At 41.4% G+C, this 26250-nt stretch overlaps 1 protein-coding gene across 5 annotated transcripts in view; it reads left to right on the top strand.

Annotated features, from left to right (window-relative positions):
- Med1 (mediator complex subunit 1) overlaps positions 1-26250 on the top strand; it is a 42180-nt gene that overhangs the window by 5323 nt on the left and 10607 nt on the right. For 4 of the 5 annotated variants that reach the window (XM_032911870.1, XM_032911869.1, XM_032911872.1 and 1 more), the window contains 12 exons: positions 3822-3900; positions 6926-6980; positions 7083-7215; positions 8147-8175; positions 14288-14359; positions 15779-15853; positions 16507-16580; positions 19667-19756; positions 20614-20725; positions 21434-21558; positions 22151-22269; positions 24468-24669. In XM_032911870.1, coding sequence (XP_032767761.1) covers positions 3822-3900; positions 6926-6980; positions 7083-7215; positions 8147-8175; positions 14288-14359; positions 15779-15853; positions 16507-16580; positions 19667-19756; positions 20614-20725; positions 21434-21558; positions 22151-22269; positions 24468-24669 — 1165 coding nt within the window. Of the gene's footprint in view, positions 1-3821; positions 3901-6925; positions 6981-7082; positions 7216-8146; positions 8176-14287; positions 14360-15778; positions 15854-16506; positions 16581-19666; positions 19757-20613; positions 20726-21433; positions 21559-22150; positions 22270-24467; positions 24670-26250 lie in introns of those variants that run through there. The other variant, XM_032911871.1, reaches the window with a different exon arrangement.

Raw genomic sequence — 26250 nt, forward strand, 5'->3', positions numbered from 1 at the left:
TATAAGACGCAATCATTCTCTAGCAACAGAGGAAAAATAAAACAAAAACAAAAACCCTGTACTTTAGGCTCCTTGGCAGTGCTGCTGTGTGACTTTGAACAACTTATGTAATTGTAATCTCTGAATTTGTTTCCTCATGGGAGCAGATGATGCTAATTTGCTTATCTAAGACGTTTGTTTTTGTTTTGATTATGTGTGTGGGTGTTTTTCTGCATGCATGCCTTTGTACCCTGTGTGTTCCTGGTGTCCATTCAGTCATCAGATCCTTGGAACTTGAGTTACACATGGTTGTGAGCCACTTTGTGAGTGCTGAGAGTCGGTTCTGAGTCCTCTGTGAGACCAACCAGTTCTCTACTGCCGAGCATCTCTCCAGCTCCTTTTCCAAATGGTTTTGGTAAATAATGGAGATAAACAATGGAGGGTGACCTTGAAATGACCTTTATTGCTGTATCTCACCCCCACCTCGGAGTGCTGAGGGTTCAGGTCAAGGCTGCCGACTGATCACTGTCTTGCTGGAGATTGAAGTCAGGCCTTTATGCATGCTGGGCCATTGTCCTGCATTCTGAAACTCTGGATTCTAGCCATAAATGCATGTGCATCATCTTTTAGATTTCAGACAAAAAAAGTGTTTTTAGTTTTTTCTTTTTGTTGTTCTATAGTTTGCTGTTTTGAGGCAAGGTCTCATATATCCCAGACTGTTTCCAACTGTATAATTCTCCTGCCCCGGTCTCCTGAGTGCTGGCATTTGAAGCTTGTGTCACTCTTTCTTCCATTACATTTTTTAAAGTACATTTACTTTTAAAAGGTAAAAGTATTTACCTTGAAAACAGAGGCTTACTGTGTAGCCTGAGTGGGTGCAGGAAACTAGACTGAGGTCTTTTAGAACAGCAGCAAGCACTGGTGGTCCATCTCTCTAGCCCACCCCTCCTTTTGATAGCTTTTTAAATAATTATTTTATATATGTATGTCTATTAACTAGTTTTTAGAGACCATTTTTTTTTTTTTTTTTTTTTTTTTTTTTTTTTTTTGGAGCTGGGGACCGAACCCAGGGCCTTAGCGCTTGCTAGGCAAGCGCCTACCACTGAGCTAAATCCCAACCCTAGAGACTGTTTCTTTGTGAGCCTTGGCTGTCCTGTCTCACTTTGTAGACCAGGCTGGCCTGGAACTTAGAGCGATCCTCCTGCCTCAGCCTGCTGAGAGCTGAGATTAAAGAAATGTGCCACCACAACTTTAGTTTTCCAGCTTTACTTATTTTACTTTATGTGTATGGCTGTTTTGTCTTTGTATGTCTGTACCTTGAGGCCCCAGAGGTCAGAAGAGAGCATCTGTTGAATCCCATGGAACTGGGGTTACAGGTGGTTGTGAGCAGCTTTGGGGGTGCTGGGAATCAAACTTATGTCCTCTGCAAGAGGCCTTTATGCATGCTGGGCCATTGCCCTCCATTCTGAAACTGTGGATTCTTTCTTATTTTCTGAATGGCTGTGCAATACCTCCAGTCCTTTTCTTTCTTTTTTTTTTTTTTTTTTTTTTTTTTTTTGGTGAGAAAGTCTCATGTTGCTCTTGTTGGCCTGGAACTTCCTGTGTGTAGACCAGGCTGGCCTTGGCACTCACTATGATTTACCTGGCTCTGCCTTCAAAACATTCCTTGTACATTTATTTTTATTTCTGTTTCTGAGTGTTTGCCTGCATGTTGGAAATCCTGATACCAAGTTACAGGTTTTGAACTAGATGTGGGTGGTAGGAACTAAACCCTGGTCCTTTGCAGTTACAGCTAGTGTTTTTAACCACTGAACCCTCTCTAGCATCCCAAAAAAACATCTTTTAAAAGTGATTTAAACCAGGCAGTGGTGGCACACACATTTAATCCTATCACTTGGGAGAGAAAGGCAGGTAGATCTGAGTTTGAGGCCAACTTTATCTACAGAGGCTATCCAGGATAGGCAGGACTACACAAAGAAATGCTGAAAAAAACAAAAGAAAGCAAACGTGTATCTACATCTCTTGTGATTTGGAAACTCATTGCCCTCTTCTGGCCTTCATGGGCATTTACACATGTGCTACACATTCCTAAAGGGACACATGAGCATGGCAATGATAATAATTTAGAAAATGTTAAGTGAATGTGGCAGTTCTTTCAGTTCAAAGCTTGTCTTTTTTTTTTTTTTTTGGAGCTGGGGACCGAACCCAGGGCCTCTCTACCACTGAGCCAAATCCCCAACCCCCAAAGCTTGTCTTTTAATACTCTAAGGAAACCATATCTAATTTGAAAAGTGATCATTTTACTTGTTTGGGGGTTTTTGAAGACAGTTTCTCTTGTAACAGTCCTGGCTGTCTTAGAACTCTCTTTGTAAACCAGGCTGGCTTCAGAGTCACAGAGATGGTCCTGCTGCTGTCTCCCAAGCACTGGATTGAAGGCATGTACACTCCTGGTGAAAACTGTTCTATATATGGTATTGTCAAGCTAGGAATATAGCTCAGAGAGAGAGAGCGCTAGCTAGCGTAGTGCGCATGGAGTCCTGTGTCATTTTCCAACACTAAACATAAAGATACTGTTATTAGGGACATGATGTAATATGGAAATGTGTTATTTAATTCCTATTTTTCTTGGGATGAGAATTTTGAAGTTTGGTCATCATTGCTTCCTGTGTGTACTTATCAGATATCTAAATTTGGACCTGTATTTATGGTTCATCAGTAATTGCTGGGCATGATGGCTCATACCTGCAAGCCCAGTGTTGTTGAGAGAGACTGGAGGATTGCCATGAGTGCATGGTCAGGTGTTAGATTTATGTAAGGCATGGAAAAGAGTCTTCTCTTATGTATATTATATTGCCTTGCTTTGTGTTACCCTCTCTTCTGGGCTATATTAAAAAATTTTGCCACATTTTTGTTTTGTTTTGTGGGGTTTTTGTTTTGAGATGGGGTTTCTTTCTGTAGTTTTGCCCGTTTTGGACCATGCTGGCCTTAAACTCAATATCTGCCTGCCTTTGCCTCCAAATTGCTTGATTAAAGGCATAAACCACCACTGTCAGGCATTTGTTTTGTTTTGTTTTGTTTTGTTTTGTTTTGTTTTGTTTGAGACAGGGTCTCAACCCTGGTTGGTTGTCTTGGAACCCAGTCCGGCCTTAAATTCACAGACATCATCCTCTGGATTAATGACTTGCACCACTAGACCTTGTCGATTCTGTAGGAGGTCGATCACACTCATGACATTTGGATTCTTAAAAAAGTTTAGGTGATGTTAGGTTCTAGAATACCTTTTTTACTATCACATATTGGTGTGGATATATTCATCTATATGACCTTTTCTTCCTTTAGGTAGATGAGCAGGATGACAGTTAAGAGTCTGGACTTGGAGCATACAACTCTGATCTCAGAATGATGGTCATTCTAGGCTCTAAGAGGAGTCCCAGAGCATGTCTTAAGAAAGCTAAAATATTCTGGGCTGGTGGGGTGGTCCACTGGCTAAAGGACTTGCTGCCAAGAGTGGTGGCCCGAATTTGATATCTAGAACTCACATGGTAGGGTGCCTGGACATTCTACTCTCACCTCCACGTGTCCTTACACTTTTGTCTCATGCATACAAATAAGTAAATGTTAGGAAATTCTCCCCTTACAAAAGAAAACTGTTCTTAGGAGGTGGAGGCAGGAGGATCAGAAATTCAAGGTCATCCCTGACTGGCTAGAATCCTTGTCTAAAAGAAAAGAAAGAATCTATAGTCTAATTGTAGTTTAATTTTATTACTAAGGTAACACTATGCTTACCTGAAACATTGGTTTGGTTGATGTTTTTACTTAATTCATTTTGTGATTTGATACAGGAGAAGAGGGTCGTAATGAGTTCTGGAGGACATCAGCATTTGGTCAGCTGTTTAGAGACATTACAGAAGGCTCTCAAAGGTTTGTATACACCTTTGAAATGTGTTCATCTTAAGGCTCATGTTAAGGAGGATTTGGGAGAAGGCCACCTTCCAAATTAAATTCAAATATAAATTAAGGTCGATAACTTTCTACGCTAGGCATTGCTTTTATTTTCATTTATGAAGTTGAACTCAATTTGTTCCTGAATTCACAAATTTTTTATTGACTTGTTTACTTTATGATTTGAGTGTGTGTGTGCGTGCGTGCGTGCGTGCGCGCGTGTGAGCGTGTGCGAGCGGGAGCCGAGGTTAGAAATCATTAATGAGTTGGTTCTTTCTACTGTGTGTTTTGGGAACTTAACTCAGTCTGTCAGGCCTGCAAGGCACGTGCTTTTTCCAATTCAAAAACTATCTCATTTTGAAGCATTTATTATGAATTCATTTAATTTTGAGAACGGGTTTCACCATGTAGCTTTGGTTGGCCTGGAACTCTAGTATGTAGACCTTAAACTCACAGAGAGCTGCTTGCCTCTGCCTCTGCCTCCCAAGCCATGGGAACATGGGATTAAAGTATGCACCACCAAGCTTGGCTTAAAACCTTGGGCTTTTGAGATAGGGTCTCACTATTGCGAGTCAATGTCCTTGGCTATCCTTTGATCCGAAGATCTTCCTACCTCATCCTCCTGAGTTCTGGACTCAGGCAGGACTATACCTTTGTTTTTAAACATTAATAATGCTTGGTTGGTATGTCAGGGCGTAATGGCCCTGAGTATTAATGTACTCTCGGGGGAGGGGGAGAAGGAATAATACTATATACTACCTTCTTTTATTTTTTAATGTTTCGATTGGTTTATTGTATGCGTGTGTGAATGTTTCACCTGCATATATGTGTATGTACCGTTTGCATACAGTAACAATGGAGGTCAGAAGAGAGCGTCAGATCCCCTGAAACTGGTGTTACAGATGGTTGGGAACCATCGTGTGGGTACTGAGAACTTAACTTGGGTCATTTGCAAGAGCAACAAATGCTCTTAATTGCTGAGTCATCTCTCCGGCCACTCCCCACCTGATTTTGAGACTAGGTGGCATATAATCCAGACAGGCCAAAACCACCTTATGAGGCCAAAGATGACTTGAACTTCTGATCACCTTTGCTTCCAAGGGCTGGCACTATATGGGCAGTGTCATCATGGTGACCTCCATTCCGTTCCACCCTCTGTTTATTCAGCCATCTGTTCATGGACACTTGGGTTGATTCTATATTTTGTTTGGTGACAAAAGTCAAACCCAGGACCTCACATGTGCTAGGCATGTACTCTGACTGGGTCTCAGCTTCTGTGTCGCCTCCATCTTCATTTCTTTGTTCGTTTTTTGTTTAGTTTTCAGAGATGGGGTTTCTGTGTAGCCTCGGCTATCCTGGAACTCACTGTGTAGACCAGGCTGGCCTCAAACTCACTGAGATCTGCCTGCCTCAGCTTCCCAAGTCCTGTGATCAAAGGCATGAGCCACCAGTGCCCAGCCTCTACCTTTGATTTTTATGATTACTGTGAAAATTATTTTTGCAGGGAGCTACCAGTTGAACTGAGGGGAATTCATATCATGTAAAGTACATGTGCTTGAAATTGAATCCAAGGCATCAAGTATGCTGTGTGTTCCACCATTAAGATACACCTTTGAGGGACTGAGGGGTGGCTCTGTGGTTAAGAACTCTAGACTTTCCTTAACAGGACTTGACTTCATTTCCCCGCACCCACGTGGCAGTTCACAACTGTCTGTAACTCCAGATCCAGGGGATTTATCATCTTCACACAGACATCCGAACAGGCAGAACACCAATGCACATAAAAAGTAAATACAGCCTGGGCTCCCTTTCTGTTCTCATCCCTCTCCTTACTCTAGCATTAACAGACAGTCTGGGAGTGAGATCACCAGTCCGCCCGCCTGGCTTTGTATTAGTTTCCTATGCTTTCTCTTAGCTACAGATACCGTGACCCACATAAGTAGAAATAAAAAAGGAGAAAAAACATAGGTTAATAGTGTTTCTGTTTTGTGTTGCTTTGTTTTGTTTGAGGCAGAGTCTCACAGACTAGTCTGACTGGGAATTATTATGTAATGCAGTCCAGGGCTGGCCTAACAGGTGTGCATTGTTATGCCTAGTGCTGATATTATTTGTCTCTCTGTCTCTCGTGTGTTTAAGGCAGGGTTTCACTATGTGGCTAAGGCTGGCCTTGAACTGCTGATCCTTCCGCCTCTGTCCCCCAGATGTCGGCTATCATCATAGGTGTGTGCTAGCACACCTGACTTGATTCTATAATTTTTGTCTGTTTTTTTCTTTAGCCATCCATCCATTTATTTATTTATTGTGACAGAGTTTCTCTGTGTAGCCCTGGCTATCCTGGAACGTACTCTGTAGACCAGGCTGACCTCAGACTCATGGTTTAGACTCAGGCCTGCCTCTGCCTCCAGAGTGCTGAGGTGAAAAGCATACGTCACCAGTGCAAGCTCCATAATTTTCAAATACAGCTTTATCTGTTACTTTTCCTATTTCTGTGACATAATACTTAATAAATGCAAATTAAGGATGAAGGTTTGATTTTTGCCTTAGAATTTTCAGGTGTGTAGTCTCTCATGTGGGGAAGGTATGGCAGTCAGGATGTCAGGTCACAGTGTACTGAAGTCAGAGGCAGTGCTGAATGCTGGCACTGGCTCACTTCCTCCTTGGTCCTAACCACCCACATTCAGAGTGGGTCATCTCAGTTAGACCTCTTTAGAAACACCCTCAGAGACACAGACTAGCTGTACATCTCCTTAGTACTCTGAATCCAGTCCAACTGACAATGAGGCTTAAGTGTCACAGTCTTACTGTACTCTTAGCACCTATTTACGGTGACCGTATCACCTTGTCCTTTACCTGACTACTAGGTCACAGCTAAGCCTCAATAAATTTGCGTAGATTATAGGCATTTGAACTATTGACTATGTTCATGGCTTTGGAAAGGTGGATATACTCGTTTATTTGGAATATTCTGTATGATTTCCTTTTCTCCCCCTACATCTTTTCATAGTAACATCTTTGCCAGCAATGACTGATCGTTTGGAATCCATAGCCAGACAGAATGGGTATGTAATTGTATGGTGGGCAGAAATGTACAACACAGTGCTAATTTGGGGAGCGTTCTTATGTGTCTTCTATTAATTTTTGTTTTGATTTGTTCCTGCTAGACTGGGCTCTCATCTCAGTGCCAGTGGCACTGAATGTTACATCACGTCAGATATGTTCTATGTGGAAGTGCAGTTAGACCCCGCAGGACAGCTTTGTGATGTAAAAGTGGCTCACCATGGGGAGAATCCTGTGGTATGTGTTGATATTTCACTGGAATCTATGGGGTTTCCTTAGGAACATATTTAAAAATGAATTGTTGGGGTCGGTATAGCTTGGCTTTTAGGATTTTTTTTCATGAGCCACTGTAGAGATGATGTGATGGGTTGCACTGGTAGTTTCAGAATAAAATTTAGAGGAACAGGTCTTTCTGACATCATCCAAGGGCACTGCTGAGCAGACGCACCAACCACGCAGCCCTTCTCACTTCATACGAACAAACAGAGCTTAGGTCGAAGAAGCGATGCTCGGAATACAGAAGCAATCTTTCAGTTCCCATCCTAGTGACTGTCATCATGACAGACAATATGAGAAACCCTGTGGTAGAAATGGATGTAAAACGTGCATAACTAAGCAGTTCTGTATAGATTTCAGGGATGATGTTGAAGAGAGATCCTAATGTTTTAAACACACTAATAAATTATTTCATTTGTTTTGATTTTAAAAATTCCCACCCCAAGGTCATGGTTCACAAGTAGAAAAAGGCTTTTTGCGGGGCTGGCAAAATGACTCTGGGTAAAGCATGAGGACCTGAGTTCAGATCCTTAGCACCATGTAAAAGGGCGCGTTCATAACCCCAGTGCTTGAGGCTGGTGGGACTGAGACAGGCAGGCCCTGGATGCTTGCTTGCCAGCTACCGTGAGGGAAACATCAAGTCTCAGGGTGACCTTCAGATTCAGGGAGACCTTGTCTCAGGACACATGAAGGACACTGATACAAGAAGAGCTATGGTCTCCATGCACACACATGCTCACACACACATGCTCACACACACAGCTTTCGTCTTGAAATAAGGGCTTCCTGTGGTTTTAATGGTTTTGTTTTGAAGCATGTGCTAGTAAAAATTTTTGATATTTTTAATTTTGTTAATTAGTTTAATGTTTTAACCTAATTTTTTTTATTTCAGAGCTGTCCAGAGCTTGTGCAGCAGTTAAGGTAAGCAGGTAATATTGGTCTCTTTCTTGACACTGACAGATAATCCTGTTCTCTGGAGGGAAGTGGTTGGTGTGGGGTTTGTGTGGAGGGTGTTGCCCTGGCGTCCATTCTGGCCAGGCACTCTACATTACATAATCATGCCTCAGCTTCCTGAGTAGCTTAGCTCAAAGGTGAAAATGTTTGCTGATCTTTGTAACTTGGACTTGCAATTGATTTATTAATTAATATATATATATATATATATATATATATATTTTTTTTTTAGAGACAGGGTTTCTTTGTATAACCTTGGCTATCCTGGGACTCACTCTCTACAGAGAGTGGCCTCAGACTCAGATCCACCTGTCTTTGCCTCCTGAGTGCTGTGATTTGACTAGACTTTCTGTCTGTTCCTGTTTATGTTTAGAATTGAGCTAACATGACTTTTTGTTTGTTGTTTGAGACATGGTTTCATGTAACCTAGACTGGCTTCAGCCAAGTATATTTTTCAACTCCCAATCCTGTTTTTACGTCTTAAATGTTGGGATTAGAGACATGAAGCTAACTTGAGACTGGCCTTAAATTTACTATATAAACCTTGAACACTTAGTATTCTTTTAACCTTATTTTTAAAATTTTTTTTTTATTAATTTTTATTTATATGAATACACTGTAGCTGTCTTCAGACATGCGAGAAAAGGGCATGAGGTCTCATTACAGATGGTTGTGAGCCACCCTGTGGTTGCTGGGAATTGAACTCAGGACCTCTGGAAGAACAGTCAGTGCTCTTAACTGCTGAGCCATCTCTCCAGCCCTCTTTTATTCTTATTGTTTGTTTGGGTTTTTGAAACAAGGTCTCTTTACATAGTTTTGAGTGTCCTGGACCAGACTCAAACTCACAGAGATCTTCCTGCCTCTGCCTCCCAAGTGCTGGGATTAAAGGCATGCACACCACTATGCCTGGCTTTTATTTTACTTGCTTTTATGTGCTTGGTATTGAATCCAGGGTCTTGTTCATGTTAGTCACTTTACATTGACTCACCCTCTCACCTTAGGCTTTGAACTCCTAATCCTCCTGAACTCTCCTGTCTCCATTTCTAAATGCTGACATTATATAAGCACCCTCCATCACACCCAGTCTTGAGTGTGACAGTTTTTACCCCTATATTCAGTTTATCACTTCAGTATTAATATAGGTAATATTTTTTTTTTTTTTGGTTCTTTTTTTTCGGAGCTGGGGACCAAACCCAGGGCCTTGCGCTTCCTAGGCAAGCGCTCTACCACTGAGCTAAATCCCCAACCCCATAGGTAATATTTTATGTTTTTTCATTTCTTTTTGAGGCAGGATACCACTGGCTGACCTGGACTCTTTGTAGACCACGTTTTCCTCCAACTCACACAGAAATCCACCTGCCTCTGCCTCTGGAATGCTTTGATTAAAGATGTGTATTAGTAGCCCTGGCTGTGTATGTGTCTTATCTAGTACACTCTGACCTCCTGCTTACTATGTGTCTAGGACAGTCTTGAACTCTTGGATCTCATGCCTTTTTTCTTTGAGTACTGAGGTCACAGGTATACACCACTTCCCAGCTTTATTGAAATTCCTTTGCCAAAGTGAATTTACTCAATATATCTTAGGACATTTAGTAGCATCCCTGGCTTCTTTTTTTGGACTTGCCAAAAATATCCACTCAATTGTGATAATCAAAATTATCTGGATAAGAGCTGGAGAGATGGCTCAGTGGTTAAGAGCACTGACTTCTTCAGAGATCCTGAGTTCAAGACTCAGCCACATGGTTCACAACCATCTGTAGTGGGATTTGATTCTCTCTTCTGGTGTGCATGAAGATAGAGCATTCATAGATATAAAACAAAATGCTTTTTAAAAAGCTGTGGTTCAATTTAAAAAAAAGTTTGAGCTGGATATTTAACTTAGTAGTGGAGCATTTGCCTAGTGTGTAGTCTTGAAGGTTCAATTTCTTCCAGCACCACAATAGATGCATAATTTTTTTATATTATGTGCATATGTATATTTACGTGTATGTACATGTGTACACACACACACCTTTTTGGATGTCAGCAGGGCAAAATCACAACTGGGTAAGAAGTACTAATAGAATCATTGGAATTTTTTGTAGATCAAATGGGACTAGAATGCTAGGCATGGTAGCACATGACTTTATCTGAAGACAACCTGATCTATAGAGTGAGGAGTTTGAGGGCAGCCCGTGCTATGCAGGGAAACCCTTTCTCTGCTACCCTAATGCTGGCTTTAGAGGTGTTCACCTCCCTGCTTTTTAAGTTTTTTTTCTTTTCTTTTCAGTTTTTTTTTCTTTTTTTAATTATTCAGTCTGGAACCTTAGCTCCTGGGACAGATATTACCACATCTTAGACTGGGTCATGCCACTTTTGTTGATCTAATCTTCCTAATTAATCCCTTACAGATATGCCCAGAGACTTGGTTCCATGGTGATCCTAAATCCCATCAGAGTAACAATTAAGATTAATCTCATCACAGAGCACTACCATTGAATGGGATTGTATGAGAGCATTGACTCCATACCATTAAGACAACATTTCTATTTCAACCGAGAAAAAACTGTGTCCGTGTATTATAATCTGTCACAATGAAAGTAGTAGGCTTGGCAACAGTCTTTGGTTTGTTGGTTGCTTTTCTTGTTATCTTGATTTTTTTTTTTTTTTCCTTTGAACTGAGTAGGGTTGCCATATTTAAATTTAAACCCAGACTTAAGACTTTCTGGTAATTTGAGGAAGTTTTTGTTTCGAATATTGAACATAAGGATGTCTTAGAAAGATTTTTCACTTTGAGGAAGTAGGTTTTATATTCAGACGTTTTTATTAGCAGTTTATTGTATTTACATATAATACAATGTATACCAAATTTCAACCTTTAAAATGTTTGTTTTTTAGGCTTATTTATTTTATATATCTGAGTACTTTGCCTGCATGTATGAGTGTTCACCACACAGGTGTCTGTAGACATTTGTGTGGGTACGGAGAACTGAACACGTTCTTTATGAGAATAGCAGCGTTCTGAACTACAGACCCAGGTCCATAAAACTGTAATACAGCCAGGCAGTGCTCACCTTTCACCTCACCGCTCACCACTCAGGAGGCAAGCCCGGTGCATCTCTGCCTTTGAGGCCAGCCTGGTCTACAGATCAAGTTCTAGGGTAGCCAGGGCTACAGAGAAACCCTGTCTTAAAAAACCAAACCAAACTACCAAAGAAAACCCATGTAATATGGTCAAATATATTGGTCTGTATACCTCTATGATCGCTTCCAGTATCCAGAGGCCAGTAGAGGGGAATTGTTGCAAGTTTGAGCTTTGGGCTACATAATATCAGGCTAGCCTGAGCTACCCTATCTAAGCAAACAATGGGGCTGGAGAGGTGGCTCAGTGGTTAAGAGCACTGGCTTCTCTTTCAGATGATCTAGGTTCAGTTCCCACAACTGCATGTTATTCCAATTCCAGGACACCTTTACAAATATATACATACATAAATGCATATATGCATACATACATAGAAACAAAAACATCAATGCACATAAAAGAGACTCAAACTTTTCCAACCTCTTTCTCCTAAATGCTGAGATTAAAGGTGTGCGCTACCATGTCTGGCTTGCTCTTATGATTTTTATGTTCATTCCATTAAAAGAAAATGAAGGGACTGGAGAGATGGCTCAGTGGTTAAGAGCACTGACTGCTCTTCGAGAGGCCCTGAGTTCAAGTCCCAGCAACCACATAGTGGCTCAGAACCATCTGTAATGAAATCTGATGCCCTTTTCTGGTGTATTTGAAGACAACTACAATGTACTTATATATAATAAACAAATCTTTGAAAAAATAAAGTAAAAATGAGTGAGTGAATGAATGAATAAATAAATTAATAAGTGGTGATAATAAGTAAACCATGTAACTAGTGCGTTGAAACTCACTAAAATGTATAAACAAAATACTCTAGAAAGAGTGAATACTTCTGGCTGTCACTTAGAGTAGAAGATTGTACTAACTTAGGAATTTGTGAGACTCTAAAATTTGCAAACCTTTTTGAAGGGGGTGATTTATAATGGAACTTTTTCTCTTTTTTAAAAAAATTATTTATTGTATGTATTATATGTAGCTGTCTTCAGATACATCAGAAGAGGCATTAGATCCCATTACAGATGGTTGTGAGCCACCATGTGGTTGCTGGCACTTGAACTCAGGACCTTTGGAAGAGCAGTCAGTGCTCTTAACCGCTGAGCCCTCTCTCCGGCCTGATGGAACTTATCTTCACCTCATATTTTGGTCACTGTGCATGGTGATAGTGTGTTAGAAAATAGATTTTACTGCTGTTCCTATTTTTTAATGCCACTGTGGTGGTGTGTTTAAATGCTTACATCATGGAGAATAAACTGTTTAGCATTGTATTTAATTTGTTTTAGACCCATTTTCTTTAAGATTAAAAACAACAGGTTGGGGATTTAGCTCAGTGGTAGAGTGCTTGCACGCAAGGCCCTACGTTCGGTCCCCAGCTCCGAAAAAAAGAAAAAAAAAAAAAAGATTAAAAACAACAGAGGTCATGGGAGGGGGGGAGCAAGCAAGTGCGTGTCCATATGTGTGTCACATGCCTTTAATTCAATCATTTGGGAAGCAGAGGCAGGTGGATCTTTGAGTGTGAGGCAGCTTTGTCTACAGAGTGATTTCTAGAATGGACAGAGTTATAAAGAGAAACCCTGTCTCAAGAAACAAAGCAAACAACAGATTTAAAAGCAGAGTTGTTGGAATGTGATAACATCTTTTTTTCCCCTTCTATTTCTTACCATGTGTTGAATTCTTAGTTCTAATCCACAAAAGCACCTTTGAATCAAATTTTAAGACTGAATATTGGGATAAAAAAACCCAGCCATCACACTAGTATATTTTTTATTCTGTGTTGTAGTCAAACACAGGAGTGTTTTGTAGTGTGTGATTAGCTTCTGAGATGACCCCTGTCTGTCTTCTCTCGACTTCCAGGTTGCATGTGACTGGAGACTGTCTTCCCACCTCATGTACTTTGATTATCTCATTTTCAATCAAACATGCATGTGGTATCAACCCAGTGTTAGTCACACATTAAAAAGAGGGAAGGTGTAAAGAGCAAAAGAGCTAAATGTATATGAGTTAAATATCACTTATCGGGTCCTTTGACTTTGTATGTCTATTCTAGGAGTTGAACCCTGGGCTCAGTTCACCATGGAACTATAGACTCCCCTAGACTTTCTTTCCTTACGGTGCTGGAGATGGCGCCACCATTAGTCCTGTTCAGCTATACCTCTAGACTTATGCCTTGTTTTTCTTTGTTGTTTTCCCTCAAATTCCCATTTCTTTGTTTTTGGAATTAAGTCTTGCTCTGCAGCTCAGGTTGGTCATAAACTCACTCTTCTCCAAAATCTTCCTGCCTCAAAGTCTGCAGTGTTAAGAATATACCAAGTCCCACTGCCTTTTGACCTTTTAAGTGTTTTGTTTTGTTGTGTTGTGTTGTGTTGTGTTTCTCTGTGTATCCCTGGCTGTCCTGGAATTCAGTCTGTAGACCAGGCTGGCCTTAAACTCAGAGTAGTCACCTGAGGGAAAAATTCATTTATATATTTTATATGTCTGAGTGCTCTGCCTGCATATATGCTTACATGACAAAAGAGGGCATCAGCTCCCGTACAGATGGTTGTGAGTCACCTTGTAGTTGTTGGGAATTGAACTCAGGACCTCTGGAAGAGCAGTCAATGCTCTAAACCACTGAGCCACCTCTCCAGCCCTTTTAAAGTTTATGTGTATGACTGTCATCTCTGCACCATATGTATGCCATGTCTATACCCTGTAAGCCAAGGTAGGTTATCAGATGCCTTGTTAGTGGAGTTGCAGGGTGCTGTGCTAAGAACTGAAACTAGGCTCTCTGGAGCATTGGCCAGCACTCATAACCGCAGCCACCTGCAGCCCAGCTCTTTTTTTCTTTCTAGATTGACTATAAAACTTATGTGAATAATGATGTGAGCGGATTGTTGAAGTGAATTTGTATAGCCATGTTTTCTGTAGAATAAAGTAGTAATTTCTTGTTGTATTTTCTCTTTCTCCACCTTCCTGAATTCCCTTTAGGGAAAAGAATTTTGATGAGTTTTCTAAGCATCTTAAGGGTCTTGTTAATCTGTATAACCTTCCAGGAGACAAGTAAGTAATTTCATTTATTCCTTTCTGTTTTCCATTCTGTAAAGATGAGTATGCGTCTGTGAGCCGGTTTGGCTTACACATCTTCATACCTTTCTGCTGTATGTTTGTTCCTAGTTTCTATTCATACTATAATCTATAGTTCACCTTACCACTTTTTAAGTATTTTTATTTTAATTTAAAATTTTTTATTTTACATATATGGTGTTTTTATTGGTTTCGGGATTTTGTTAGTCTTAGCTTTTTTGTTGTTGGTTTATTGTTTTTAGGGGGTAGTAGTGGTTTGTTTTAACTACATGTGTGTCTGTATATCAGATCTGTACCTGTGGAGGTCAGAGTAGGCCAGATCTCTTAGAACTGGAGCTACTGTGTAGGTGCTGGGAATTGAACCTGAGTTCTCTTGGAGAGCAGTCAGTACTAAGCCACTAAGTCGTCTCTCTAGTCCCTAAAGTACTTTATTTTTAACTTTCCTATCTCCTATCTCCTAAGGTATTTATCTGAAAAACATATCTGCTTTTAATGACTTAAAATTTGAGAAGATAGAATACAGTTGTTGAAATATATTCAGTGTTGATTTCAGTGTATGGACCTAGCTGAGATTCTGTTAAACTGCTTGACCCTTTTGAAGCAAAATAAACATAAGCTCTGGTAGTCTTTTGTTTTTTGAAAAAAATGTATAGTAGCCCAGGCTTGATCTCAACATGCAGTTGAGGATGGCCCTGGCCTTGAATTCCTCAGTTTCTTCTTTATCCCACTTGATAAGATTACCCCCTGCCATGATGTCCAGCTTTCATAGTTTGTATTATTTATTTCACCTTTATAATGAGATCTGGCTGTGTAATTGTAGCTGTCCTGGAGTGCTACACACAGTAGCCCAGCTCCGACTCATGGTGTTCTGTCTGCTTCCTCCTGAGTGCTAGGATTACAGTTGTTAGACTTGTGGGTTTTTTTAATTTTTTTTTTTTTTTAAGAGTTAAAACAGTTTAGTTGTGGCTGGAGAGATGGCTCAGTGGTTGGGAGAATCAACTGCTCTACCAGAGGTCCTGAGTTCAATTCCCAGCAACCACATGATGGCTCACAACCATCTGTAATGGGGTCCGATGCTCTCCTCTGGTGTGTCTGAAGACAGAGACTGTGTACTTAAATAATAAATAAATCTCTTAAAAAAACAAAACCGTTTAGTTGGTTCTAACCTTTGAGTCAGTCTTTTTGGTTTTCTTGTTATTATGGTTTTGAGACAGGGTCTCACAGAGTAACCTTGACTGGACTAGACATGCTCAGTAGAGTAGGCTAGCCTGACCTCAGAGAGATCCCCTTGCCTCTGCTTCAGGATTAAACGTGTGTGCATGCCTGGCCTGGGACTGTGCTGGTGTGTGCTTATGTGTCCACTGTTTAACTGTTCTCCTCTCATCCACTCTCTAGCAAACTGAAGACTAAGATGTATCTGGCTCTCCAGTCCTTAGAACAGGACCTTTCTAAAATGGCAATTATGTACTGGTAAGACTGGCTGATGGGACCATCCTATGACTCTCTGAGTTTTTCCTCTGGGCGGTGTGTAATGTCTTAATTTTTCACTTATATGTGTACGACAGTATATGTGATTACATATCTTTGCATATAACTATGTAGTACATATCTACATTAAGCCTGTTTTATACACATTCACTATTTGCTGTTTTTTCAAAATGATTATTACATTCTATTGTCTAAGTATAAAAACTCAGAAACTCACTGATTATTGAGATAGTTCAGTTATTGATGAGTTGTTGGTTGTTATTCTAGACTATATCTGAAATATTCTCAGCTGAATTGATTATCTGACAGTTATCCAGTTCTCATTTGACATTGAGAGTGTCTAGGACAACCAGTTCGGCTGACATGTGACATGCAGCAGTGTCACCCCTGCAGTTACAGAATTATGTGAATGTACATACCTGGCTTAGTCGGACTTTTTACTACATTATATAGTCATGGTTCCTGGAAAATAGCCCTGTTCACTGAAGGTGAAAAGCACATCTTATATGTACAATTACAAGTTAGAGTAATTTTGGTAGTATTATAAAACTTTGATGAGCTTCGGTCAGTATCAGACGGTTGAGTGAAACTGTCAGTTGCTAAATTCAATCACACATAGATCATTTGTCTTGTAGGAAGGCAACTAATGCTACTGCCTTGGATAAGATTCTTCACGGAAGTGTTGGCTATCTCACTCCACGGAGCGGGGGTATGTTATCCTCTCTTGAGTCCTATCTTGTTTTTTGTTTTTGTTTTTGTTTTTTAGAAAATGGATCGATTTAGTTTAAGGGCCAGTGTTTTATTTTAATATGGATGCGAGCGTGGTGTGTATGCGTGTGCGGAGGCCAGAGTAGGACAGGCAGCCTACTCTACCGTTCTGCCGTAGGACCTTGGGCAGGGCTCCTTGGGGATCCTGGACCAGGAATGAGAAAGCAGCATTTAGTTATCTTCCTGTCCCTGCCCAAGGCGGTTCTGCAGTGAGGTTGGCTTCTTAGCTGCTTGTGCTTGCACAGCCACACGCTTACCACAGGGCCATCTGTCCAGCACCCACATTTCCTTTTTGTTCCTTTGCAGTGCTGGGAATCAACCAGAGGTCTGTGCATGCTAGGCCAGGTGTTCACCACTGGGCTACCTGCCCAGCCCTGAGGGTTTAGCACTCCCCCACCCCCTTTCTGTTTGTGAGTACACTGTGGCTGTCTTCAGTCAGACACACCAGAAGAGGGCACCGAATGCTCTTAACCTCTGGGCTGTCTCTCAGCCTTTTTCTTTTTTTTTTTTTTGGTAAGATTGATGAGTGCTTTATCTGCAGGTACAGCTGCAGGCCAGAAGAGGGCATCGGGTCCCATTACAGATGGTTGTGAGCCACCATGTGGTTGCTGGGGACTGGACTCAGGACCTCTGGAAGGCTTAACCACTTAGCTATCCCTCCAGCCCTGGGTATATCACTTTCAATTTTGCCTTGAGCTTGTGAAGACATAAGCTCAATAAGAAAGTTACCAGTAGTTTTTAATGACTTCTAAGATATTAATACTTTCCCTTTTTTATTTAGGTGAAATATATTGTTGTTCCCAGAATCAGTGATCTTTTGTCATATTTCATAAGTTTTTTTAGGACAGGACTTTGCACATTTACACAACTCTTTGTTTTTATATTTTGTTACTTTTTTTTTGGGGGGGGGTGTCTTTTTTTCGGAGCTGGGGACCGAACCCAGGGCCTTGCACATCCTAGGCAAGCGCTCTACCACTGAGCTAAATCCCCAACCCCATATTTTGTTACTTTTACCTTCTTTCTGAATGTGTGTTCTTTTAAGTATGTGGAGGTCAGAGTCAGTTCTGTCCCTCTTGCATAAAGTCCTTGGGAACTCAAGTTGTCAGACTTGGTGGCAAGTGTTCTTATCTGCCTTATAAGTTATTTCATTGGCCCGATAGAACGTGTGTGTGTGTGTGTGTGTGTGTGTGTGTGTGTGTGTGTGTGTGTGTGTGTGTGTGTATAAGCTTATAGAAACTTAATTTTTTTTTTTTTCATTTTTGTTTTTTTCTTGATACTTCTGTCTGTGCTGGAACTTACTTTGTAGGCTAGGCTGGCCTTGAACTCATAAAGATCTGCTTGCCTCTGCTTCCTGAGTGGTGGGATTAAAGGTGTGTGCTACCATGTGGGGTTTTTTGTCGTTGTTGTTGTTTTGCCCTCTTGGTTTTAAATTTTATTTTATGTGCATGGGTAGTTTGTCTATACAGATATGTCTATATATGCTGTGCCCATAGAGGTCAGAGGAGGGCATTGGATTCCCTGGAATTCAAAGTACAGATTGTTGTGAGCCACCATATGGGTGCTAGGAGTTGAACCTGTGTCCTCTGAGAGAATGGCCAGTGCTGTAAAATTGTTGTGCCTTCTCTCAAGCCCCAGATTATGGGTTTTATGCTTTTATGCAGTGCTGGAGCTCAAACCCAGGGCCTCAGGTATGCGAGGCATATACTCTTTTTTTTTTTCTTTTTCTTTTTCTTTTTTCTTTTTTTCGGAGCTGGGGACCGAACCCAGGGCTTTGCGCTTGCTAGGCAACCGCCCTACCACTGAGCTAAATCCCCAACCCCAAGCGAGGCATATACTCTTATCATCTGAATTGCATTTCTACCCAGTCTGTGTGTGTGTGTGTGTGTGTGTGTGTGTGTCTGTCTGTCTGTCTGTCTGTCTGTCTGTCTGACTGTCTGTGTCTCTGTGTGTCTGTCTGTTTGTCCCTCTCCTTTTAGGTGGAATCAGGGTCTCGCTGTCTTTAAGTGGGGCTTGAACTCATTGTATCACACAGCCTGGCATGACCTCTTGTCATCCCAGCTATTGTGAGCCACAACACCTAGCACTTGTATGTGTCTAGGTGTAGGAGTGTATGTGTGTGTAGGTGTAAGAGTGTGTGTGTAGGTGGAGTGTGCGTGTGTGTAGGTGTAAGAGTGTGTGTGTAGGTGGAGTGTGCGTGTGTGTAGGTGTGGGAGTGTATGTGTGGGTGGGTGTGTGTGTGTGTGAGAGTGCGTGTGTATGTGGGGGTGTGTATGTGTGTGTGTGGGTGTAGGGGTGTGTGTGTGTGTGTGTGTGTGGGGTGTGTGTGTGTGTGTGTGGGGGTGTGGTGTGTGTGTGGGTGTGTGTGTGTGTGTGTGTGTGTGTGTGGGTGTGGGTGTGTGTGAGAGTGTGTGTGTGTGTAGTGTGTGGGTGAGAGTGTGTGTGTGTGTGTGTGTGGGTGTAAGAGTGTGTGTGTGGGTGGGTGTGCGTGTGTGTGGTGTAGGGTGTGTGTGTGTGTGGGTGTAAGAGTGTGTGGGTGTAGGGTGTATGTGTGTGTGGGTGTAGGGGTGTGTGTGTGTATGTGTAGGGTGTGTGTGGGTGTGGGGTGTGTGTGTGTATGGGTGGGTTGTGTGTGTGGGGTGTGTGGTGTGTGGGTGGGGTGTGTGTGTGGTGTGTGTGTGTGTGTGGGTGGGGTGTGTGTGTGTGTGGGGGGGGGGTGGGGTGGGGGGTGGGTGTGGGTGTGTGTGTGTGGGTGGAGTGTGCGTGTGTGTAGGTGTAGGAGTGTGTGTATGTAGGTGTAAGAGTGCGTGTGTGTAGGTGTAGGAGTGTATGTGTGTGTGTGTGTGTGTGTGCGTGCACTTTTTGAGAAGTATTATGGATTTACTTGAACCTAGTGCTTTTCATATTCTAAGTAATCCCCTGAACTATCTATCCCCAGCCTTTTCTTGTTAGTTTGAGAAAAGGTTTCTTTATAGGAGAGTTCCACTACAGGTACCATGAATTCTTTTTAATAGCTTTCATTTATGACAGGTCATTTAATGAACATGAAATACTATGCCTCCCCGTCTGACCTGCTGCATGATACAACTGCCTCTCCTATCACTTTGCATGAAAAGAATGGTAAGTTTGTCGCTTCATGTACTTGGAGGCAGACCTCTTTTTGTAACTAGGCTGCCCTGGAACTCACTATGTAACGCACAGTGGCTGTCAGACTTGGAGTGTGGTGATCATACATTTCACTTCGCCTTCCGAGAACTGAGACTATAGGTATGAACTAGCGTTCCTAGCTGGAGATGGTCTTTTGAGACAGGATGACCTCCACCTCCTAGGTGCTGGAGTTACAGCATATACCACTATACTCTCCTTTCGCCCATCTGTTAAAAGCATTGGAAAAATTCAAATGCCCAGCCTCCCCCTCTAATCTTCATATAATCTGGGTTTTTTTAAGATTTATTTATTTTATGTGAGCACACCGTAGCTGTCTTCAGACACACCAGAGGAGGGCATCAGATCCCATTACAGATAGTTGTGAGCCACCTTGTGGTTGCTGGGAATTGAGTCAGGACCTCTGGAAGAGCAGCCAGTGCTCTTACCCGCTGAGCCATCTCTCCAGCCCTGGCTTGTAACATTTGTGAATTTTGTGGGATTAGAGTGTCTGAATTCATAGTGACTGATACTGCAAGGATTTCTTCTGCATGTTAGTTGTGCTGCTGCTTTCTCCTCAGGCCAGCCTCAGATTTACTCTGTAGCCCCTGCTTACATGATGCCTGGCTTTTGTTTTTTCCTGTGCTTTGTTCTGTTTTTGAGACTGAGTCTAAACTTGTAGCTGAGGTGGACCTCTAACTCAATTCCATTTTTCTTTCTCATTCTGCAGAATGCTGGGTGGACACACAGGACCAGCATTCCTGTCTTTTTAGTACTGAGATCTTTTTCCTACTTATGAGGTAGAAAATCTTTTTTTCTTTTTCTATTCCCAGTTCCTCGGTCTTTGGGAATGAATGCCTCAGTGACAATTGAAGGAACCTCTGCTATGTACAAACTCCCAATTGCCCCATTAATTATGGGGTCACACCCAGCTGACAACAAATGGTAAGATCCAGTTTTAAAGTAGCGAAGTCTGTTTCTCAGCCTCAAGCTCAGTGTGAGCCATATTTATTTGTCTTGTCTTCCTGGAATGTTTAGATGTTGCCCTTTGCGTCTGTGCACGGACTTCACTCCTGTTCTTTACTGGAGTGTGTCTACTTGACACACACACTTGTACACATTTGTGTTTAAATCATTTAATTTTTTTATTCTGTGTGTGTGTGTGTGTGCACACGCGCGCGCGCGTATCGCCTGCATATTGTTCTTTGCACCATCTTTGTACCTGGTGCCCTCAGAGGCTGGAAGAGGCCATTAGATCCTCTGGGGCTAATGATGGTATGAGCTGCCTCGTGGGTGCTGGGGATTGAATACAGGTCTTTTAGAATACCAGATAGCATCATTAAACACCAAGCTATGCCAGTATCCCCTATAGACCATAGTCTTTGCTCTGAATAAATGAGTTGGAGTTTTGTGCTGGTTTTTGAACCCAGGACTACAAATACCTGCACACAGATATTTGGACCGTGAGCCCCACTGTACATTCTTAATTAAGTACTTCACAATTAACAAGGTAATATATTTTGAAATTGCGTTGAGGATAGTAGAAAAGTAAGCTTTTGATAGACTTTGTGGGTTTGTGTAATATATACATGTCTGAATAAAAGTGTTCATAGTTTTCAAAATAGAAAATTTCCCCCTCTTCTTTCTTTGAAGGACCCCTTCTTTCTCTGCAGTCACTAGTGCCAACAGTGTTGATCTTCCTGCGTGTTTCTTCTTGAAATTTCCCCAGCCAATCCCAGTATCTAAAGCATTTGTTCAGAAACTGCAAAATTGCACAGGTAAGCTCTGTTTTTTAAAATGTTTGCCAGCCTGTAATAAAGGAAGGTTTACCTGTTAAGATAAAACTTGTTGGGGTTGGGGTTGGGGATTTAGCTCAGTGGTAGAGCGCTTGCCTAGGAAGCGCAAGGCCCTGGGTTTGGTCCCCAGCTCCGAAAAAAAGAACCAAAAAAAAAAAAAAGATAAAACCTGTTAAAGTGAGAGTGGAAAACATTAGATTATCTTAAACAGCTTACAGTCCTTAGGCCTCAAAGACGTGCTACTGAGTACAGGTGTTAGGACAGTACTAGTAGGTAGTACTAGTGCTCTGTGAGAACTTTTGGATGTGGGTGAAGGCATGGAAAGTGCAAGAGAGAACAGTGGAGCTGTCTGGAGAGATGGCTCAGCGGTTAAGAGCACTGACTTCTCTTCCAGAGGTCCTGGGTTCAATTCCCAGCAACCACGTGGTGGATCCCAACCATCTGTAATGAGATCCAGATCCAATGTCCCCTTCTGATGTGACTGAAGACAGCAACAGTGTACTCGTATACATGAAATAAATAAATCTTTTTAAAAAAATAATGTGACCATTATAAATAGTCCTTATATTTTCAGGAATCCCGTTGTTTGAGACTCCACCTACTTACCTGCCCCTCTATGAACTCATCACTCAGTTTGAGCTGTCAAAGGATCCTGACCCTTTACCTTTGAATCACAACATGCGATTTTACGCTGTAAGTAGGCCCTGTGGGTTTGCAACAATGTTCTTTACAGCATTAGTCAGGTTGATGGCTTTCTTTTAGATGGCTTAATTTTCAGTTGGGCAAAAAAAAGTCATCTTAAACAGATTAAAGCAAAAGAGAATGAGTTTTGAGTTCAGAAGCAACCTACATTTCTGTCTATATCAATTTATGTGCATCAGTGTTTTGCTTATATTTGATTAAGTGTATGCATAACCTGCATGCCTGGTGTCAAAGAAGTAAGAAGATACCTAAGTTAGGACGTCTGTGAGTGGCCATGTGGATGCTGGGAACTGAACCTAGGTCCTTTGGAAGAGCAGCAAGTGGCTGTTAAGCAAGGAGCATTCTTTCTTACCCTCTTCTTTCTAGACAGGTTCTTGTAACCCAGGCTGGCATTGAACCTAGCAGAGGGCGATCTTAAACGTCCTCTAGGTTGCTGTGACTATAGGCATGGTGAGAAGTGTTTACAGAGGAAGCCAGGACTGCTGGAACACGGCATATGGGGAGTGGAGGCTTAAGGATTCCTTGACTTAGGGGTAGCAAAACCTTTTCTCAAAAAAGCAATAGAAAAAATGTTGTATCAGAATTGAAAATCTTTTAATGCTGTCTTGAACTTTTAGAAGGTTGAAAAATATTAAGATTTTTATTTTGGGGGGCTGGAGAGATGGCTCAGTGGTTAAGAGCACTGACTGCTATTCCAGAGGTCCTGAGTTCAATTCCCAGCAACCACATGGTGACTCACAACCCTCTGTAATGGGATCTGATGTCCTCTTCTGGTGTGAACTAAGACAGCTACAGTGTACTTATATATAATAAATAAATCTTAAAAAAAAAAAAAAGATTTTTATTTTTATTTTTTTGAGGGCATGGTGCCACACCTTTATCCCTGCACTTATGAGGCAGAGGCAGGTGGATATCTGTGAGTTCAAGGCCAGCCAAGGCTATAGAGAAAAGCTCTTAGTTAGGATTTTATTGCTGTGAAGACACCATGACCAAGGCGACTCTTATAAAGGACCTTTAATTGGGGCTGGATCACAGGTTCAGAGGTGTGGTCCATCATCATCACGGTGGGAAGCACGGCAGCGTCTAGACCTGAGAGTTCTCCATCTTCCTCCAAAGAACTAGGAGCAGGCGTTTCCTGGGAGCTAGGAGGAGGCTCTCACAGCCCACCCTCACGGTGACACTCTTCCAACAAGGCCACACCTCCTGATTGTGCTACTCCCTGAGGCATGCACATTTAAACCACCCCAGAAAGCTTTCTCAGAGTGGGAGGAAAATTGTTTCTTAGGCCAAGTGTGAACAGTGAGCCCCCCCCCTTTTTTTTAAAGATTTATTTATTTTATGTATATGAGTACACTGTCCCTGTCTTCAGACACACTAGTAGAGGGCATCAAATCAAATCAGAGATGGTTATTAGTTACCATGTGGTTGCTGGGAATTGAACTCAGTCCCTCTGGAAGAACAGTCAGTGTTCTTAACCACTGAGCCATCTCTCCATCCCCAAGATCCTGTAATAAAGTGAAAAATTGTTCCTTTTAATTTACTATCTTTATGTATATGAGTGTTTTCCTTGCATTTGTGCCCACATGAAAGCCAGAAGAGGTTGTCAGATTCTCCTGAAATTGGAATTAGAGACTGAACTGTCCTGTGGATGGATGGGTGCTGGGAGCCAAATCTAAGTTGTCTGAAAGAGCAGCATGGGCCCTTAACTGCTGAGCCATCTCTTCATCCCTAGCCCATTGAGTGCTACAGCAAGAACCCTTAACTACAGGGGGAGGACAAATGCTGTGTATATAAATTATGAAAGGCCCCGACTCCCTGTGGACTTGAATTTGATATGAATGCTTAGCTTATACAGCATCAAGGCTCTCTAGTTCTAGCTATAGTATCATTATACAGACGTTTTAAGAAACAGCTTTGTAATTCTTTAGAAACTGCTAGTATAAATTTCTAATGTGGTTTTTATTTTAGCTAAATTAGGAATCCACCTGAATAGTACATTTATATACAGGAATCTTTTAGCTAAATAAATAACTAGTTGGCATTCATAACATAAGTTGCAAGAGGTCTTGTGGATATGTGAAGTTTACTACATCCCATACTTTGGTATTCCTTCTGCCTACTCCAGGATAGTTTTGACTTGGTGCACTGCTAAGTAAATACCATTCATTTCCATTGCTCTCTTTGCCTAGGCTCTTCCAGGTCAGCAGCACTGCTATTTTCTCAATAAAGATGCTCCTCTTCCTGATGGCCAAAGCCTGCAGGGAACACTGGTCAGCAAAATCACCTTCCAGCACCCTGGCCGAGTTCCTCTTATCTTGAATATGATCAGACACCAAGTGGCCTATAACACCCTAATTGGAAGCTGTGTTAAAAGAACTATTTTAAAAGAAGGTACTCTCTTTCCTTTTGATAAACTTACTGGAAGATTGATGCTGACTTCTTCAATGGCTCTTGAATTTGCTAGTTCATTGAAATACCCATAGCTTTAAAGACTTCAGGTGTTTGGTTCAAAACTCAGATCAAAAGAATTATAATGTCACTGTAAACTAAACAATCACAATTGGGAATTTAGATTAGTCACCACAAATTACTTTGATGGAACTAATTTGTTACAATTGGTATTTAGAGTAAAAGCCGTTGTGTGTATGTGTGTAAAGCAGTTCTCTGGATTTACATTGTTTCTTCTTGCCTGAAACTTCTGATAAATACCTGTCTGTGAGATTTAATAGTTCCTACTGATTTGTTTTTATTCTTTAGATGAGCTCATTTTCTAGGCCAGGCTAGCCTTGAATTCAGTGTTTCACAGACTAGTCTTGAAACTGAGGCGACCCTTCTGCTTCCGCCCTCATATGTTAGCATTATGGTCTACACTCCCATTCCTGTTCACTCCTTCTGAATAGAACCATAACTGGGGAATGTGTCTTTACTTTTCCACCTTAATGCACTGAGCTAGATGCTTTCTTTCTTTCTTTTTTTTTAAAGATTTATTTATTTATTTTATGTATGTGAGTGTACTGTAGCTGTCTTCAGACACACCAGAAGAGGGCATCAGATCTCATTACAGATGGTTGTGAGCCACCATGTGGTTGCTGAGAATTGAACTCAGGACCTCTGGGAGAGCAGTCAGTGCTCTTAACCACTGAGCCATCTCTCCAGCCCCCTAGATGTTTTCTAAATAATAAAGTTAGGTTGTTATGTGTGGTAGATTTAGTCCTTAAAATAATATCCCACCCCACCCCATTCTTTATAGAATTTGGTCGTATAACTTTAAAAGTCTAAAACCTATGACCCTTTCTTTTTCTGTCTAGATTCTAAAAGATACTTTTTTTTTACTTTAAACATAGTTGACTACTTGAAACTTTAATGCAAATTTTGGCTCCTAGGGTTGATAGGTTACTTTTTAATCTTGGTCACATAGCATTCTAGTGATGGTTATTTAGTTTTAGAGATCTATCAGTGGAAGTTTCAGGCAACAGGAAACTGATGTAAATCCACAGAACTGCTTTAGAAATACTTGTTTTGAGATAGGCACTCAGATACCCTTGAACTGAGTATTCAGATAAAGCTGCTCTTAAAATCCTCATCCTATAATTTTAAAAATCTTTTTACATATTTGTCTTTTTTTTTTTTTTTTTTTTTTTCAGAGCTGGGGACCGACCGAACCCAGGGCCTTGGGGCTTGCTAGGCAAGCGCTCTACCACTGAGCTAAATCCTCAACCCCTTAAAAATCTTTTTAAAGTTATATCAAGAGATGGCTCAGTGGTTAAAAGCACTGACTGCTCTTCCAGAGGTCCTGAGTTCTTAATTCCCAGCAACTATGTGGTGGCTCATAACCATCTGTAATAGGAACTGATGTGGCTCAAGACAGCTACAGTGTACTCATGAGAATTAGAAGGGGAAAAAAAACCCTATGTGTATGATGTATGTGTGGGTGTTTATGCCTGTGCAACTAGAATGTTTGGTAGATTGCCA

This window comes from Rattus rattus, chromosome 9 (assembly GCF_011064425.1).
Source record: "Rattus rattus isolate New Zealand chromosome 9, Rrattus_CSIRO_v1, whole genome shotgun sequence".
Lineage (NCBI taxonomy): Eukaryota > Metazoa > Chordata > Mammalia > Rodentia > Muridae > Rattus > Rattus rattus.